This window comes from Aegilops tauschii, chromosome 1 (genome assembly GCF_002575655.3).
Source record: "Aegilops tauschii subsp. strangulata cultivar AL8/78 chromosome 1, Aet v6.0, whole genome shotgun sequence".
Classification (NCBI taxonomy): Eukaryota; Viridiplantae; Streptophyta; class Magnoliopsida; order Poales; family Poaceae; genus Aegilops; species Aegilops tauschii.
The window spans coordinates 53,748,650-53,764,951 of record NC_053035.3 but is presented as its reverse complement, the minus strand read 5'-3'; the positions used below and the strand labels follow the sequence as shown (position 1 = coordinate 53,764,951).

At 43.3% G+C, this 16,302-nt stretch overlaps 1 protein-coding gene across 1 annotated transcript; it reads right to left on the bottom strand.

Annotated features, from left to right (window-relative positions):
* Positions 1-1,274: 1,274 nt before the first annotated feature.
* On the bottom strand, positions 1,275-16,084 carry LOC141027483 (uncharacterized). Its single transcript, XM_073504540.1, has 9 exons — positions 15,916-16,084; positions 15,659-15,835; positions 15,000-15,116; positions 14,461-14,553; positions 13,955-14,361; positions 13,644-13,870; positions 13,441-13,538; positions 13,017-13,354; positions 1,275-4,301 (listed from the first exon to the last, which is right to left on the bottom strand). The coding sequence occupies exons 1-9, from the start codon at positions 16,082-16,084 to the stop codon at positions 1,275-1,277; spliced, it is 4,653 nt and encodes a 1,550-aa protein (XP_073360641.1).
* Positions 16,085-16,302: the final 218 nt, after the last annotated feature.

The window sequence follows — 16,302 nt, the reverse complement described above, 5'->3', positions numbered from 1 at the left end:
ACATTTTTGAAAAACACTTCTAAAATTTCCTTATACACGGGATTTTTTTAAAACTATGTTGAATACTGTTTTCTTCAAATGCATTAACACTTCATTCAAGTTTGTGCCAGCTATAACATTTACTTACATTTCCTTGTTCAAACAGGAAAGAGAACATCAAAAAATAAACATGAATTAGGGAAATAAATAAAAAGAAACCTATTGAGATCAGCTTACAACTCTTTCTTGCATTTCATGTGTAATACCTCATGTATATCAAAAAATATAATTGGACTACAAATCATTCAGTCCAACACAGCATTGCAAAAGATCATATTTATTATTATTTTTCATCACAACAATCTGTATAACATACATACGTACATATGAGAAATAGTAGTAGAAGTACACGCTCCCATAGCTAGGAAACAACATAAATTTGTGTATTTATGCGTATGCATTAGCAGCAACGGTATTACACACATGCACTATATGTTTATGCATTAGCAGAAGTAACACATCAGCGGCATCATTCGTTAAGAAAAATTACGCTTGTAGAAAATCTATATCAGCGATGATGGTGTATACATACAAATATTTTAGGTCTGAACTATTACAGATGCACAGTAAATTCATGATGGTAAATGAACCAATGCAAGAAAATAATATGTAACCTGAAATGAACTGTTAAATAATTAGTTTAGATACGTGAAAGTATCAAGTATTCTAATTTTTTCCAAATATTGTACACTTCAGCAATCAGACATGTCAGTTGTCACATTTTTTCAAAGTCGCACGGGCATATAAACTTATTCGCATGTACGCAGGCTAGCTTTTTATTATTTATTTGTAGTACATATGCAAAATATATATTCACAAGCTTCACAAACTTCCCTCCAGCGTGTGTTGGTCTTATAATTCAGACCAATCAGAATATTATAGTTCTGACCTAGCAGATGATTGTAGAGGATCATAAGGACGTCCATAAACTTACATTCAAACATACTATCAAAATACCAAAATAATAAGAACAGATATGTTAATTTGCCGTAATACAATAGTTTCATTGGATGTTCCAGGTCTTTATCCTGCCAATCACTATATCTGAATCACATATTACACATGAAAAAGTACGCTTGTAGAAAATCTATATCAGCGATGATGTTGTATACATCCAAATATAAAAATACCAAATAAAAAAAATATGTAAAAGAAACGAAATTCAGCATATCTTGACCATCGCAAGAGTAAATGCTCTGTCATTACTAAACCTGCCAGTCTATTAAGACCGAACTTCAGCCTGTAAGGACTTCCTTGTAGACGATGTTCTTCATCGAGGTCAGTAAGGACACAGTCGGTCTTTTTCGCTTCTTTGGATTGTCCTTTAGCTTGTTGGCCTTCTCCTTCGGCTTCTCCTTCTGAATGAGTATCTTTATGTTTCTCTTCGCGGTGGCTCGAGACAAAGCAACATAGAGCTGACCATGAGAGAACACGGGATTGGGTAGGTAGACACCAACTATCGGTATGGTCTGCCCTTGAGCCTTGTTAATGGTCATAGCAAAGCTAAGCCTTATAGGAAATTGCTTTCTCTTAAACTTGAACGGAAACATGTCGTTTTCAGATGGGCAGAGAGGTATTCGAGGAAGGAAGACCCTCCTGCCAGTGTGTTGACCAATCACGATTTCTGCATCAATGGTGTTCCTCTCAAAACCTCTTACAACAAGCCTAGTGCCGTTACACAGTCCATTAGCTGGATCAATGTTCCTTAGAAGTATGACAGGGCAGTTCAGCTTTAGCTTGAGTGCATGCGGAGGAAGACCATTAGGAGTCAATCCATTAAGAAACTCCTGAGCGTAGTAGCCATATGGGTCGTCCTCTGCAATGTCAAAGCTATGGTAGATTACTTCATCTCCATGAAAACGGTCTATCATGCGGATGTTTATCTTGTCAACATTGTCATTTATCGTGGAAAGGATTGCTCGAGATGTCATGTAATTGGAATCAGACATGTTGTCATCTAGACTCAGAAACACGTGGTCAATAAGTTTCTCCAGGTCGTCAACCTTGCCTGTAGACGGCAGACAAATATCTTCAGGGAGTAGTATGTTGCCTTGATCGTCTACATCCTCAGTGCCATTGCCGACCCTTAGCAAGTAATCTGCAAACCACGTGTCATTATGAGCCCTCATGTTGGAGATGAGCCGAAGCTGCCGCATACACTTCCACAGATGAGAACTTCGGAGGGTTGCATCAATTATCTGGCCCCGCGACCCCCTTCTGACGACCGGAAGCACCTGCCGAAAGTCCCCACCAAAAACAACAGTCTTTCCTCCAAAGGGTCGGTCACGTATTCCCATGATGTCGCGCATGCTGTTGTCCAATGCCTCTACCGCTTGTCGCTTCGTCATGCTGGCCTCGTCCCATATTATCAATGAGGCTATCCTTAGGAGCTTGGCGGTCCCACTCTGCCTGGTGAAGCTGCACGAGGCTCCATCATCGCAACTCAATGGGATCTTGAACCTCGAGTGGGCAGTCCTGCCGCCAGGCATGATAGAAGCGGCGACGCCCGACGTCGCGGTAGCGATACCAATCTTGCCTTGGCTCCTCACCTTGGCAAGCATCGCCCTGTATAGGAAGGTCTTCCCTGTACCTCCAGGGCCATCAACAAAGAATACACCCCCATCACCGCGTTCAACAGCCGTTAGTATCTCGTCGTATGCGGCCCTTTGTTCCAAGTTCAGCGAAGATACCAACTTAGTGTCATCCATGTCAAACTCAACGGTTGTTTCCTTGATGACCTCTCTTGCCTCGCCCTCGGTTGGGTCAAACGCATCATCTATGCTCGGAAGAGCGAAATCAACAATATCTTTACCCATGGACTGCAACATACCCCTAATGTCTAGCAACACCATCTGCTCCACCTCGTCAGGGGACGTGCGTGATCGACGATAGTCATCTGACATAGGCTCGAGGTGCCTATCCCATAAACCACGCACGTCGCCTGGCTCGCAGTGCACCAAGATGGTTGCGAAGAGCCTCCTAAGAGAACATGGCATCGCCCACTGCTCAGCCTCAGTAAGACAGTCGTCGAGCGTGTTGTCTACCTCGATGAGTCCCAACCTTTCAGCAGCCTCTCTAAAGCTCCCACATAGCACGCCGTCCACGGTGAGCAAGTCGTCAAAGGATGTTTTGCCCGTAACATGGTTTAGCAACACACGCAGATAGTATCGGTCCCCCTCGGCAGGATTGGCAGACACGATGCGACCTATTTGAAAATGCTCGACCCGCGGCTTCCAAAACTTCTTTTTATTCTGCCACGTGAAGCTTCCAGGAAAATCCTTGTACAATATATTTCTAGCCCGAGGGTGTTCCTGGTTAGCCTTGAAATACTCCGTTAACATGGATTTTGAAATATTTTCTGAGGCGACAACATTTTTCAAGTCAGCCTGGGCATTGAATGCGACCCTGTGCATATTCGGGAGATGAAGAGGCAACTGCAAGACAGGAGGGTAGTTGGCGCAAAGTGGAAAGCCAAATATCCTCCACATAGCCTCCGGAGGGGTGATCCACCTTGCCTCAACGTATCTCTTGATCTCATCAATGTTACCATCATCGTCGGGCTGGTCGATGCTGAAAGAAGCCTTATCATGGCCCTTGTAAATGTACTTGTAAAGATATTTGACGGCCTTTATGCTCGAGCAGACCTCAACGTTGATGTGGCAATTGAACATCCGCAGAAGGTATGGGTTATAAGGCACAACCCATCTGTTGTCCAACATCTTCCCTCGGACCTTAGCACGCCTACCATCGTCTCTACGTCGATAAACTGGGTACGAGTCCTTCCCCTGTGCTGTGTTTTCATTGAACGACCGCGAGTATCTGCACTTGCATCCGTTTTCTTGCATGCAAACATTCTTCGGGTTTAGAGCACCGCATGGTCTGTGCATCATATGTTTTACCACCATTGCATACAATTCCGGATACTTATGCTTGTCTGGGAGCTCTGCGGAAATGAGTCGGTCATACTGCTCGGGGACGATAAGCTTATATGTTGAGTCCATGATCAACAGAAAATGTGCGTGTGGGAGGCCCCTTTTTTGAAACTCGACAACATATACATATGCGACAACAACACCCAGGATGTGCTTCTTGAACAACATGTCCTTCATAGCCTCTAGTTTGCCAAAGAACACGCGAGCCACAATATCAGGTCGGTCTTGCGCCGTCTGACCAGGCAGCAACTCATTCGTTATCTCTTCCCATTTTGGATTGCAAGTCATGGTCAAGAAGATGTCAGGCTTCCCGTATGTATGTACAATTGCCTGAAGGAAATATGCCCTAGAGGCAATAATAAAGTTATTATTTATTTCCTTATATCATGATAAATGTTTATTATTCATGCTAGAATTGTATTAACCGGAAACATAATACATGTGTGAATACATAGTCAAACAGAGTGTCACTAGTATGCCTCTACTTGACTAGCTCGTTAATCAAAGATGGTTATGTTTCCTAGCCATAGACATAAGTTATCATTTGATTAACGAGATCACCTCATTAGGAGAATGACGTGATTGACTTGACCCATTCCGTTAGCTTAGCACCCGATCGTTTAGTATGTTGCTATTGCTTTCTTCATGACTTATACATGTTCCTCTGACTATGAGATTATGCAACTCCCGTTTACCGGAGGAACACTTTGTGTGCTACCAAACGTCACAACGTAAATGGGTGATTATAAAGGTGCTCTACAGGTGTCTCCAAAGGTACTTGTTGGGTTGGCGTATTTCGAGATTAGGATTTGTCACTCCGATTGTCGGAGAGGTATCTCTGGGCCCACTCGGTAATGCACATCACTATAAGCCTTGCAAGCATTGTGACTAATAAGTTAGTTGCGGGATGATGTGTTACGGAACGAGTAAAGAGACTTGCCGGTAACGAGATTGAACTAGGTATCGAGATACCGACGATCGAATCTCGGGCAAGTAACATACTGATGACAAAGGGAACAACGTATGTTGTTATGCGGTCTGACCGATAAAGATCTTCGTAGAATATGTGGGAGCCAATATGGGCATCCAGGTCGCGCTATTGGTTATTGACCGGAGACGTGTCTCGGTCATGTCTACATAGTTCTCGAACCCGTAGGGTCCGCACGCTTAAAGTTACAATGACAGTTTTATTATGAGTTTATGTATGTTGATGTACCGAAGGAGTTCGGAGTCCCGGATGAGATCTGGGACATGACGAGGAGTCTCGAAATGGTCGAGACGTAAAGATCGATATATTGGACGACTATATTCGGACTTCGGAAAGGTTCCGAGTGATTTGGGTATTTTTCGGAGTACCGGAGAGTTACGGGAATACGTATTGGGCCTTATTGGGCCATACGGGAAAGAAGAAAGAGGTCCTCAAGGGTGGCCGCACCCCTCCCCTTGGTCTGGTCCGAATTGGACTAGGGAAGGGGGGCGCCCCCTTCCTTCCTTCTTTTTTTCCCTTCCTTCTTTTTTTCCCTTCCTCTTTTCCTATTCCATATGGGAGGTGGAATCCTACTAGGACTAGGGAGTCCTAGTAGGACTCCACACTTGGTGCGCCCCCTCCTAGGGCCGGCCTCCTCCTCCCTTGCTCCTTTATATACGGGGGCAGGGGGGCACCCCAGAGACACAACAATTGATCCTTGAGATCTTTTAGCCGTGTGCGGTGCCCCCCTCCACCAAATTACACCTCGATAATATCATTGCGGAGCTTAGGCGAAGCCCTGCGTCGGTAGAACATCATCATCGTCACCACGCCGTCGTGCTGACGAAACTCTCCCTCAACACTCGGCTGGATCGAAGTTCGAGGGACATCATCGAGTTGAACGTGTGTAGAACTCGGAGGTGCCGTGCGTTCGGTACTTGATCGGTCGGATCGTGAAGACGTACGACTACATCAACCGCGTTGTGATAACGCTTCCGCTGTCGGTCTACGAGGGTACGTGGACAACACTCTCCCCTCTCGTTGCTATGCATCACCATGATCTTGCGTGTGCGTAGGAAATTTTTTGAAATTACTACGTTCCCCAACAGTGGCATCCGAGCCTGGTTTTATGCGTTGATGCTATGCACGAGTAGAACACAAGTGAGTTGTGGGCGATATAAGTCATACTGCTTACCAGCATGTCATACTTTGGTTCAGCGGTATTGTGAGATGAAGCGGCCCGGGCCGACGTTATGCGTACGCTTACGCGAGACTGGTTTCACCGTTCGGAGCACTCGTTGCTTAAAGGTGACTGGCGGGTGTCTGTCTCTCTCACTTTAGTTGAACCGAGTGTGGCTACGCCCGGTCCTTGCGAAGGTTAAAACAGCACCAACTTGACAACCTATCGTTGTGGTTTTGATGCGTAGGTAAGAACGGTTCTTGCTAAGCCCGTGGCAGCCACGTAAAACTTGCAACAACAAAGTAGAGGACGTCTAACTTGTTTTTGCAGGGCATGTTGTGATGTGATATGGTCAAGACATGATGTGATATAATGTGTTGTATGAGATGATCATGTTTTGTAACCGAGTTATCGGCAACTGGCAGGAGCCATATGGTTGTCGCTTTATTGTATGAGATGCAATCGCCATGTAATAGTTTTACTTTATCACTAAGCGGTAGCGATAGTCGTAAAAGCAATAAGTTGGCGAGACGATAACGATGCTACGATGGAGATCAAGGTGTCGCGCCGGTGACGATGGTGATCATGACGGTGCTTCGGAGATGGAGATCACAAGCACAAGATGATGATGGCCATATCATATCACTTATATTGATTGCATGTGATGTTAATACTTTATGCATCTTATCTTGCTTTGATTGACGGTAGCATTATAAGATGATCTCTCACTAAAATTTCAAGATAAAAGTGTTCTCCCTGAGTATGCACCGTTGCAAAAGTTCTTCGTGCTGAGACACCACGTGTTAATCGGGTGTGATAGGCTCTACGTTCAAATACAACGGGTGCCAAACATTTGCACACGCGGAATACTCAGGTTAAACTTGACGAGCCTAGCATATACAGATATGGCCTCGGAACACAGAGACCGAAAGGTCGAGCGTGAATCATATAGTAGATATGATCAACATAGTGATGTTCACCATTGAAACTACTCCATCTCACGTGTTAATCGGACATGGTTTAGTTGCTTTGGATCACGTAATCACTTAGATGATTAGAGAGATGTCTATCTAAGTGGGAGTTCTTAAGTAATATGATTAATTGAACTTAAATTTATCATGAACTTAGTCCTGATAGTATTTTGCAAATTATGTTGTAGATCAATAGCTCGCGTTGTTGCTTCCCTGTGTTTATTTTTTGTTCCTAGAGAAAAATTATGTTGAAAGATGTTAGTAGCAAAGATGCGGATTGGATCCGTGATCTGAGGATTATCCTCATTGCTGCACAGAAAAATTATGTCCTTGATGCACCGCTAGGTGACAGACCTATTGCAGGAGCAGATGCAGACGTTATGAACGTTTGGCTAGCTCAATATGATGACTACTTGATAGTTTAGTGCACCATGCTTAACGGCTTAGAATCGGGACTTCAAAGACGTTTTGAACGTCATGGACCATATGAGATGTTCCAGGAGTTGAAGTTAATATTTCAAGCAAATACCCGAGTTGAGAGATATGAAATCTCCAACAAGTTCTATAGCAAAAAGATGGAGGAGAATCGCTCAACTAGTGACCATGTGCTCAGATTGTCTGGGTACTACAATCGCTTGAATCAAGTGGGAGTTTATCTTCCAGATAAAATAGTGATTGACAGAATTCTCTAGTCACCATCACCAAGTTAGTAGAACTTCGTGATGAACTATGGTATGCAAGGGATGACGAAAGTAATTCCCGAGCTCTTCGTGATGCTGAAATCGACGAAGGTAGAAATCAAGAAAAACATCAAGTGTTGATGGTTGACGAGACCACTTCAAGTGTTGATGGTTGACGAGACCGCTAGTTTCAAGAAAAGGGCAAAGGGAAAAAGGGGAACTTCAAAAAGAACGGCAAGCAAGTTGCTGCTCAAGTGAAGAAGCCTAAGTCTGGTCCTAAGCCTGAGACTAAGTGCTTCTACTGCAAAGGGACTGGTCACTGGAAGCGGAACTACCCCAACTATTTGGTGGATAAGAAGGATGGCAAAGTGAACAAAGGTATATTTGATATACAGATTATTGATGTGTACTTTACTAGTGTTTACAGCAATCCCTCGGTAATTGATACTGGTTCAGTTGCTAAGAGTAGTAACTCGAAACGGGAGTTGCAGAATAAACAGAGACTAGTAAAAGTGAACAAAGGTATATTTGATATACAGATTATTGATGTGTACTTTACTAGTGTTTATAGCAACCCCTCGGTAATTGATACTGGTTCAGTTGCTAAAGAGTAGTAACTCGAAAATGGGAGTTGCAGAATAAACAGAGACTAGTAAAAGGCGAGGTGACGATGTGTGTTGGAAGTAGTTCCAAGATTGATATGATCATCATCGCACACTCCCTGTACTTTCGGGATTAGTGTTGAAACTAAATAAGTGTTATTTGGTGTTTGCGTTGAGCATGAATATGATCTGATCATGTTTATTGCAATACGGTTATTCATTTAAGTTAGAGAACAATTGTTGTTCTGTTTACATGAATAAAACCTTTATGGTCATACACACCAACGAAAATGGTTTGTTGGATCTCGATCGTAGTGATACATATATTCATAATATTGAAGCCAAAAGATGCAAAGTTAATAATGATAGTGCAACTTATTTGTGGTACTTCCGTTTAGGTCATATTGGTGTAAAGCGCATGAAGAAACTCCATACTGATGGGATTTTGGAATCACTTGATGCTTGCGAACCGTGCCTCATGGGCAAGATGACTAAAACGCCGTTCTCCGGAACTATGGAGAGAGCAACAGATTTGTTGGAAATCATACATACAGATGTATGAGGTCCGATGAATATTGAGGCTCGTAGCAGGTATCATTATTTTCTGACCTTCACAGATGATTTGAGCAGATATGGGTATATCTACTTGATGAAACACAAAGTCTGAAACATTTGAAAAGTTCAAAGAATTTCAGAGTGAAGTGGAGAATCATCGTAACAAGAAAATAAAAGTTTCTACGATATGATCGCAGAGGTAAAATATTGGAGTTACGAGTTTGGCCTTCAGTTAAAACAATGTGAAATAGTTTCACTACTCACGCCACCTGGAACACCACAGTGTAATGGTGTGTCCGAACGTCATAACCGTACTTTATTGGATATAGTGCAATCTATGATGTCTCTTACCAATTTACCACTATCGTTTTGGGTTATGCATTAGAGATAGCTACATTCACGTTAAATAGGGCACCATCAAAATCCGTTGAGACGACACCTTATGAACTGTGGTTTGGCAAGAAACCAAAGTTGTCGTTTCTTAAAATTTTGGGGTTGCGATGCTTATGTGAAAAAAATTCATCCTGATAAGCTCAAACCCAAATCGGAGAAATGTGTCTTCATAGGATACCCAAAGGAGACAGTTGGGTACACCTTCTATCACAGATCCGAAGGCAAGACATTCGTTGCTAAGTATGGATCCTTTCTAGAGAAGGAGTTTCTCTCGAAAGATGTGAGTGGGAGGAAAGTAGAACTTGATGAGGTAACTGTACCTGCTCCCTTATTGGATCACAGAAATCTGTTCCTGTGACTTCTACACCAATTAGTGAGGAAGTTAATGATGATGATCATGTAACTTCAGATCAAGTTACTACCAAACCTCGTAGGTAAACCAGAGTAAGATCCGCACCAGAGTGGTACGGTAATCCTGTTCTGGAGGTTATGTTACTAGACCATGACGAACCTACGAACTATGAAGAAGCGATGGTGAGCCCAGATTCCGCAAAATGGCTTGAGGCCATGAAATCTGAGATGAGATCCATGTATGAGAACAAAGTGTGGACTTTGGTTGACTTGCCCGATGATCGGCAAGCAATTGAGAATAAATGGATTGTCAAGAGGAAGACGGACGCTGATAGTAGTATCACTATCTACAAAGCTAGAATTGTCGCAAAAAGGTTTTCGACAAGTTCAAGATGTTGACTACGATGAGAGTTTCTCACTCGTATCTATGCTTAAGTCTGTCCGAATCATGTTAGCAATTGCCGCATTTTATGAAATCTGGCAAAGGGATAAACAAAACTGCATTCCTTGATGGATTTATTAAAGAAGAGTTGTATATGATACAACCAGAAGGTTTTGTCAATCCTAAAGGTGCTAACAAAATATGCAAGCTCCAGCGATCCATCAATGGACTGGTGCAAGCATCTCGAAGTTGGAATATACGCTTTGATAAGTTGATCAAAGCATATAGTTGTATACAGACTTGCGGTGAAGCCTGTATTTACAAGAAAGTGAGTGGGAGCACTACAGCATTTTTGATAAGTATATGTGAATGACATATTGTTGATCGGAAATAATGTAGAATTATTCTGCAAAGCATAAAGGAGTGTTTGAAAGGAGTTTTTCAAAGATAGACCTCGGTGAAGTTGCTTACATATTGAGCATCAAGATCTATAGAGATACATGAAGACGCTTGATAAGTTTTTCAATGAGTACATACCTTAACAAGATTTTGAAGTAGTTCAAAATAGAACAGTCAAAGAAAAGAGTTCTTACCTGTGTTACAAGGTGTGAAATTGAGTAAATACTCAAAGCCGGACCACGGCAAAAGATAGAAAGAGAATGGAAGTCATTCCCTATGCCTTGGCCATAGGTTCTATAAAGTATGCCATGATGTGTACCAGATCTATTGTATACCCTACACTGATTTTGGCAAGGGAGTACAATAGTGATCTAGGAGTAGATCACTGGACAACGGTCAAAATTATCCTTACTGGAATAAGGATATGTTTCTCGATTATGGAAGTGACAAAAGGCTCGTCGTAAAAGGTTACGTCGATGCAAGTTTTGACACTAATCTAGATGACTCTAAGTCTCGGTCTAGATACATATTGAAAGTGGGAGCAATTAGCTAGAGTAGCTCCATGCAGAGCATTGTAGACATAGAAATTTGCAAAATACTTACGGATCTGAATGTGACAGACCCGTTGACTAAAATTATCTCACAAGCAAAACATGATCACACCTTAGTACTCTTTGGGTGTTAATCACATAGCGATGTGAACTAGATTACTGACTCTAGTAAACCCTTTGGGTGATGGTCACATGACGATGTGAACCATGGGTGTTAATCACATGGTGATGTGAACTATTCATGTTAAATCACATGGCGATGTGAACTAGATTATTGACTCTAGTGCAAGTGGGAGACTGAAGGAAATATGCCCTAGAGGCAATAATAAAGTTATTATTTATTTCCTTATATCATGATAAATGTTTATTATTCATGCGAGAATTGTATTAACCGGAAACATAATACATGTGTGAATACATAGTCAAACAGAGTGTCACTAGTATGCCTCTACTTGACTAGCTCGTTAATCAAAGATGGTTATGTTTCCTAGCCATAGACATAAGTTGTCATTTGATTAACGAGATCACCTCATTAGGAGAATGACGTGATTGACTTGACCCATTCCGTTAGCTTAGCACCCGATCGTTTAGTATGTTGCTATTGCTTTCTTCATGACTTATACATGTTCCTCTGACTATGAGATTATGCAACTCCCGTTTACCGGAGGAACACTTTGTGTGCTACCAAACGTCACAACGTAAATGGGTGATTATAAAGGTGCTCTACAGGTGTCTCCAAAGGTACTTGTTGGGTTGGCGTATTTCGAGATTAGGATTTGTCACTCCGATTGTCGGAGAGGTATCTCTGGGCCCACTCGGTAATGCACATCACTATAAGCCTTGCAAGCATTGTGACTAATAAGTTAGTTGCGGGATGATGTGTTACGGAACGAGTAAAGAGACTTGCCGGTAACGAGATTGAACTAGGTATCGAGATACCGACGATCGAATCTCGGGCAAGTAACATACTGATGACAAAGGGAACAACGTATGTTGTTATGCGGTCTGACCGATAAAGATCTTCGTAGAATATGTGGGAGTCAATATGGGCATCCAGGTCCCGCTATTGGTTATTGACCGGAGACGTGTCTCGGTCATGTCTACATAGTTCTCGAACCCGTAGGGTACGCACGCTTAAAGTTACGATGACAGTTTTATTATGAGTTTATGTATGTTGATGTACCGAAGGAGTTCAGAGTCCCGGATGAGATCGGGGACATGACGAGGAGTCTCGAAATGGTCGAAACGTAAAGATCGATATATTGGACGACTATATTCGGACTTCGGAAAGGTTCCGAGTGATTCGGGTATTTTTCGGAGTACCGGAGAGTTACGGGAATACGTATTGGGCCTTATTGTGCCATACGGGAAAGAAGAAAAAGGGCCTCAAGGGTGGCCGCACCCCTCCCCTTGGTCTAGTCCGAATTGGACTAGGGAAGGGGGGCGCCCCCTTCCTTCCTTCTCTTTTTCCCTTCCTCTTTTCCTATTCCATATGGGAGGTGGAATCCTACTAGGACTAGGGAGTCCTAGTAGGACTCCACACTTGGTGCGCCCCCTCCTAGGGCCGGCCTCCTCCTCCCTTGCTCCTTTATATACGGGGGCAGGGGGGCACCCCAGAGACACAACAATTGATCCTTGAGATCTTTTAGCCGTGTGCGGTGCCCCCCTCCACCAAATTACACCTCGATAATATCATTGCGGAGCTTAGGCGAAGCCCTGCGTCGGTAGAACATCATCATCGTCACCACGCCGTCGTGCTGACGAAACTCTCCCTCAACACTCGGCTGGATCAGAGTTCGAGGGACGTCATCGAGCTGAACGTGTGTAGAACTCGGAGGTGCCGTGCGTTCGGTACTTGATCGGTCGGATCGTGAAGACGTACGACTACATCAACCGCGTTGTGATAACGCTTCCGCTGTCGGTCTATGAGGGTACGTGGACAACACTCTCCCCTCTCGTTGCTATGCATCACCATGATCTTGCGTGTGCGTAGGAAATTTTTTGAAATTACTACGTTCCCCAACATTGCCATGGCATCCATATGCCTCTTCTTCATGTCGCGGTCGCCACCAGGGTATGTTCCAGGGAGAACTATTCTTACCCCAACAGCGCTTGCTCGTGTCTCCCCCGATGTGATCGCATCAACAACTCCTTTATACAAGTCGGCACGAATCTGCGTCTGGTTCTTCCTGTACCACCTTAACCGACAACTTCCAATCTTGACATACATGTCGACGGCCCATTGCTGCAAGAGGCGTGCTCCACAGAGTATGGGATTAAAGATCGCAGGCCGTGTCTGCAGCATGTAACAGTAGTAGTCTCTGACAGAGACGCACAACCTGCTGTTGCCCTCTGCACATGATTGAGTACCATCAAAATGAGGATATAATCGACAAACAAAATATTATTTGTAGCAAAATGGGACGCAGACGGCATACCTGCATCCTCATCATCATCATGGACCAGTTGAGGATTTAGTACAACCTCCAAAGGAACATTACGTTTAGGTAGCTTCAGATGCCAACCTAGTTCTCCCCTTGGATAGAATAGGGGATAAGACAAAGGGTCATATGCTCCGGAGGTCACACGTATACTGTGCCTTTCGTTGTTATTACCACAAAGTGTTATCCTCTGGTCAAACCTTTTTGCTAGGTCGTTGCCCTCAACCCAAATTGCAGCGACCTCAGATGACAACGGTCTGTTATATCTTCTTTGGTCAAGCCTTTTATCGGTGTTTAGGTCTATCCTGTAATCATCGAGGTTGTCCTTGTGTGCACCCAAACTCCTAAATTGCTGGGAGTACGGGTTTTCTTTGAGTATGTCTACTAACTTCTTCACGACATCTTGGTCTAATTGCTTGGTGGCCGCCTTACGATGAGTGATGGTTGGGTCATCATCATAGAAGTATAACTACAGATGCTCAGGACGGGAGCTAGGCCCGAACGAATGCACATTGTGGTAGATGGTGCCGTGTGCCCGGAATGTGTACACCCCAGACTTCATGTTTGTGTAGTTCTCATCAAGGCTGACGCCAAGGGTTGTGAAGGTGAAATGCCCGTTGAAGAAGCGTATGTTTTCCCGAAAATGTCTAGAATCTGCATCCATGCTTGACCATAGCCTCATCAGCTCTGGGATTGGCTCAGGTTGTTTAAGTTCGATCTGGCCATTGCGACAGCAGAAGCCGTCAGTCTCAGACACAATTTTTTTTGCCTTGCAGTGTTTGCAGTTTGCGTCGAGCTTCAGGATGTGAGTCGTGTCTGGGATGTTTGTGTAGACAAAGTCTAATGGATCAACCTTGCTAGGTATAGCAGACGACATGATCGCTTCCTCTTCATCCTCCAAGGTGTCATTATCGTATCCTACGTGCATTTGTTGAAACATGATGTTCAAAACATTATTAACTACTAACTATAATTATGATAAAGCCCCACGAATTCATAGATTATAGTTGACCATACCTTCGTCGCGAAACATGTAGTACTCCTCATCCATAAAGTCGGATGGTGTCGTCTCATCACCAGTGATGCAGTCTCGGAACCCATCGATTTCCTCTGCATTATCTCCATGGCGAATGTGACAATAGACAACGTCATGTCAGATGAGGGTTGGTGAGAATGAGCACAGCAAGGTGACAATAGAATTATCATACCATTGGTACCAACAATGAAATTCGGCATGATTGTCGTCGGGTCGCCATCAGATGAATCACCTTCGGCGGCCCGAGAGAGGGGTGTTGCGCGGGATAAGTTTGCTAGGTCTGGACGTGGGAGTGCGAGGGATTCTTTGCACGGGGTGTGCTTCTTTGCCGCATAAGTTGCCTTTCTTTTTGCACTTAACTCCCCCTTCTCTTTGCTGCATGCCCTCCATTCTTGCAGCGTGGTATTTTTTTCTTCAAGATCGATAGTTCCGTGCTCTAGATGTTTCCGATATGTTGCTCGCCTCCGCGCGTTTGTTTGCTCCATTTGATCAGGAGTTAAGCAAGTTCTCCGTTGCTTACCATGTTGCTTCCTAGGTAGTTGGTTATCATGAATGACAGCTGTACTGATTGTATTGGTATGAGGCAATACCGCCTCATCTTGTGACAATGACGTATAGCTGGACCTATTTGGGTCGGCTGGTTATACAACAGTGTAAAACGCTAATCAGTACTGCATTAATTGATCATTGATACAAAAGGTACCAGCATATTATGCAGGTCATATCAGCTGACTCCTTCCGTCCATTTTCACAAGGTATTAATGTCTAATCAAAAGTCAAACGAGAGGACGATAAAAAAATGAGTTTGATAAGCTTGTTTTCCAAGATAACTTATTAAACACTTGTATCCAGAAACATTAGGAATATATATACTATCAAGAGGCAGCTGAATCAAAAAGCATCCTAACCTGATATTGTAAGGGCAGGAAGGTTATCATCTTTGTGCCTCACGGTAGCTCGCCCTTGAGCCTTGATCTGGCTATTTTTGTCGGCAAGGAGCATAGGGTGAGCTTGTACCCCATTAGTGATATCACCGAGAGCGCTCCGTGGAACATTTTGCATACTTGCAATATGGTTGCAGGTGTCATACTCACGGATTCTCAGATAATAATCATACTGTTATGAACAAAGGGAGTATATTCAATAGACGTTTGGCCTGTAATATAGAAATAGTCGTACCCGACATGTCAACGGCAGGCATATTTTGATGGAGATGCTTGCCGGCGGCGTCATCATATTTTCTTCGATAACCATCTACCAACGGAGCTTTCATCTGTTCCTTTTCAATGTCAGCATTTTCCTTGTTCTTAAGATATGTTGCCCGCCTCCGCGCATTTATTAGCTCTTTCTTGTCATCTAGTAATAGATGCATGAAGGTGTGAGAGTAGTGAATGCAGGAATGTACATTGTTTTGATTTAAAATCAAACAATCATACCAGATATTGAAAGGTCAGGTTGACTTCCATGCTGTACTTTTTCTGCTTCCTCCTCTTTTTTCCTCCGATAAGCAGCTCGCCTCTTGGCGTTTATCTGCTCCCTTTTTTCATCAGACAAGATAACTTTCTTAGATGGTTTGGAGACACGCACGACAGATCCTGTAGTCATGTGCTTGGATGTTGAACTGGATTGTGGTAAAACTTGAGGAGTTGATTGATGTTTACGTGGTTTCCTCCATACACATGAGTCAAATCTAGAGCCTCTGGAACAAAGCCAAACCAAAATGATAATGTACTTGGTATGTTAATGAACATCTGCAACACAACCTCTATAAGATAGATACGGTTCACAACGAAAGACGAATCTTGTAATACCGTTTACACTTT

Excerpts from the sequence above, each read along its gene's own strand:
- LOC141027483 (XM_073504540.1), bottom strand. The coding sequence starts at position 16,084 with ATGACTACAGGATCTGTCGTGCGTGTCTCCAAACCATCTAAGAAAGTT. Across the intron at positions 15,117-15,658 it reads GCCTGCCGTTGACATGTCGG|CCGACCCAAATAGGTCCAGC; the intron begins GTACGACTATTT and ends TTGTATAACCAG. Across the intron at positions 13,355-13,440 it reads TGATGATGATGAGGATGCAG|AGGGCAACAGCAGGTTGTGC; the intron begins GTATGCCGTCTG and ends AATCATGTGCAG.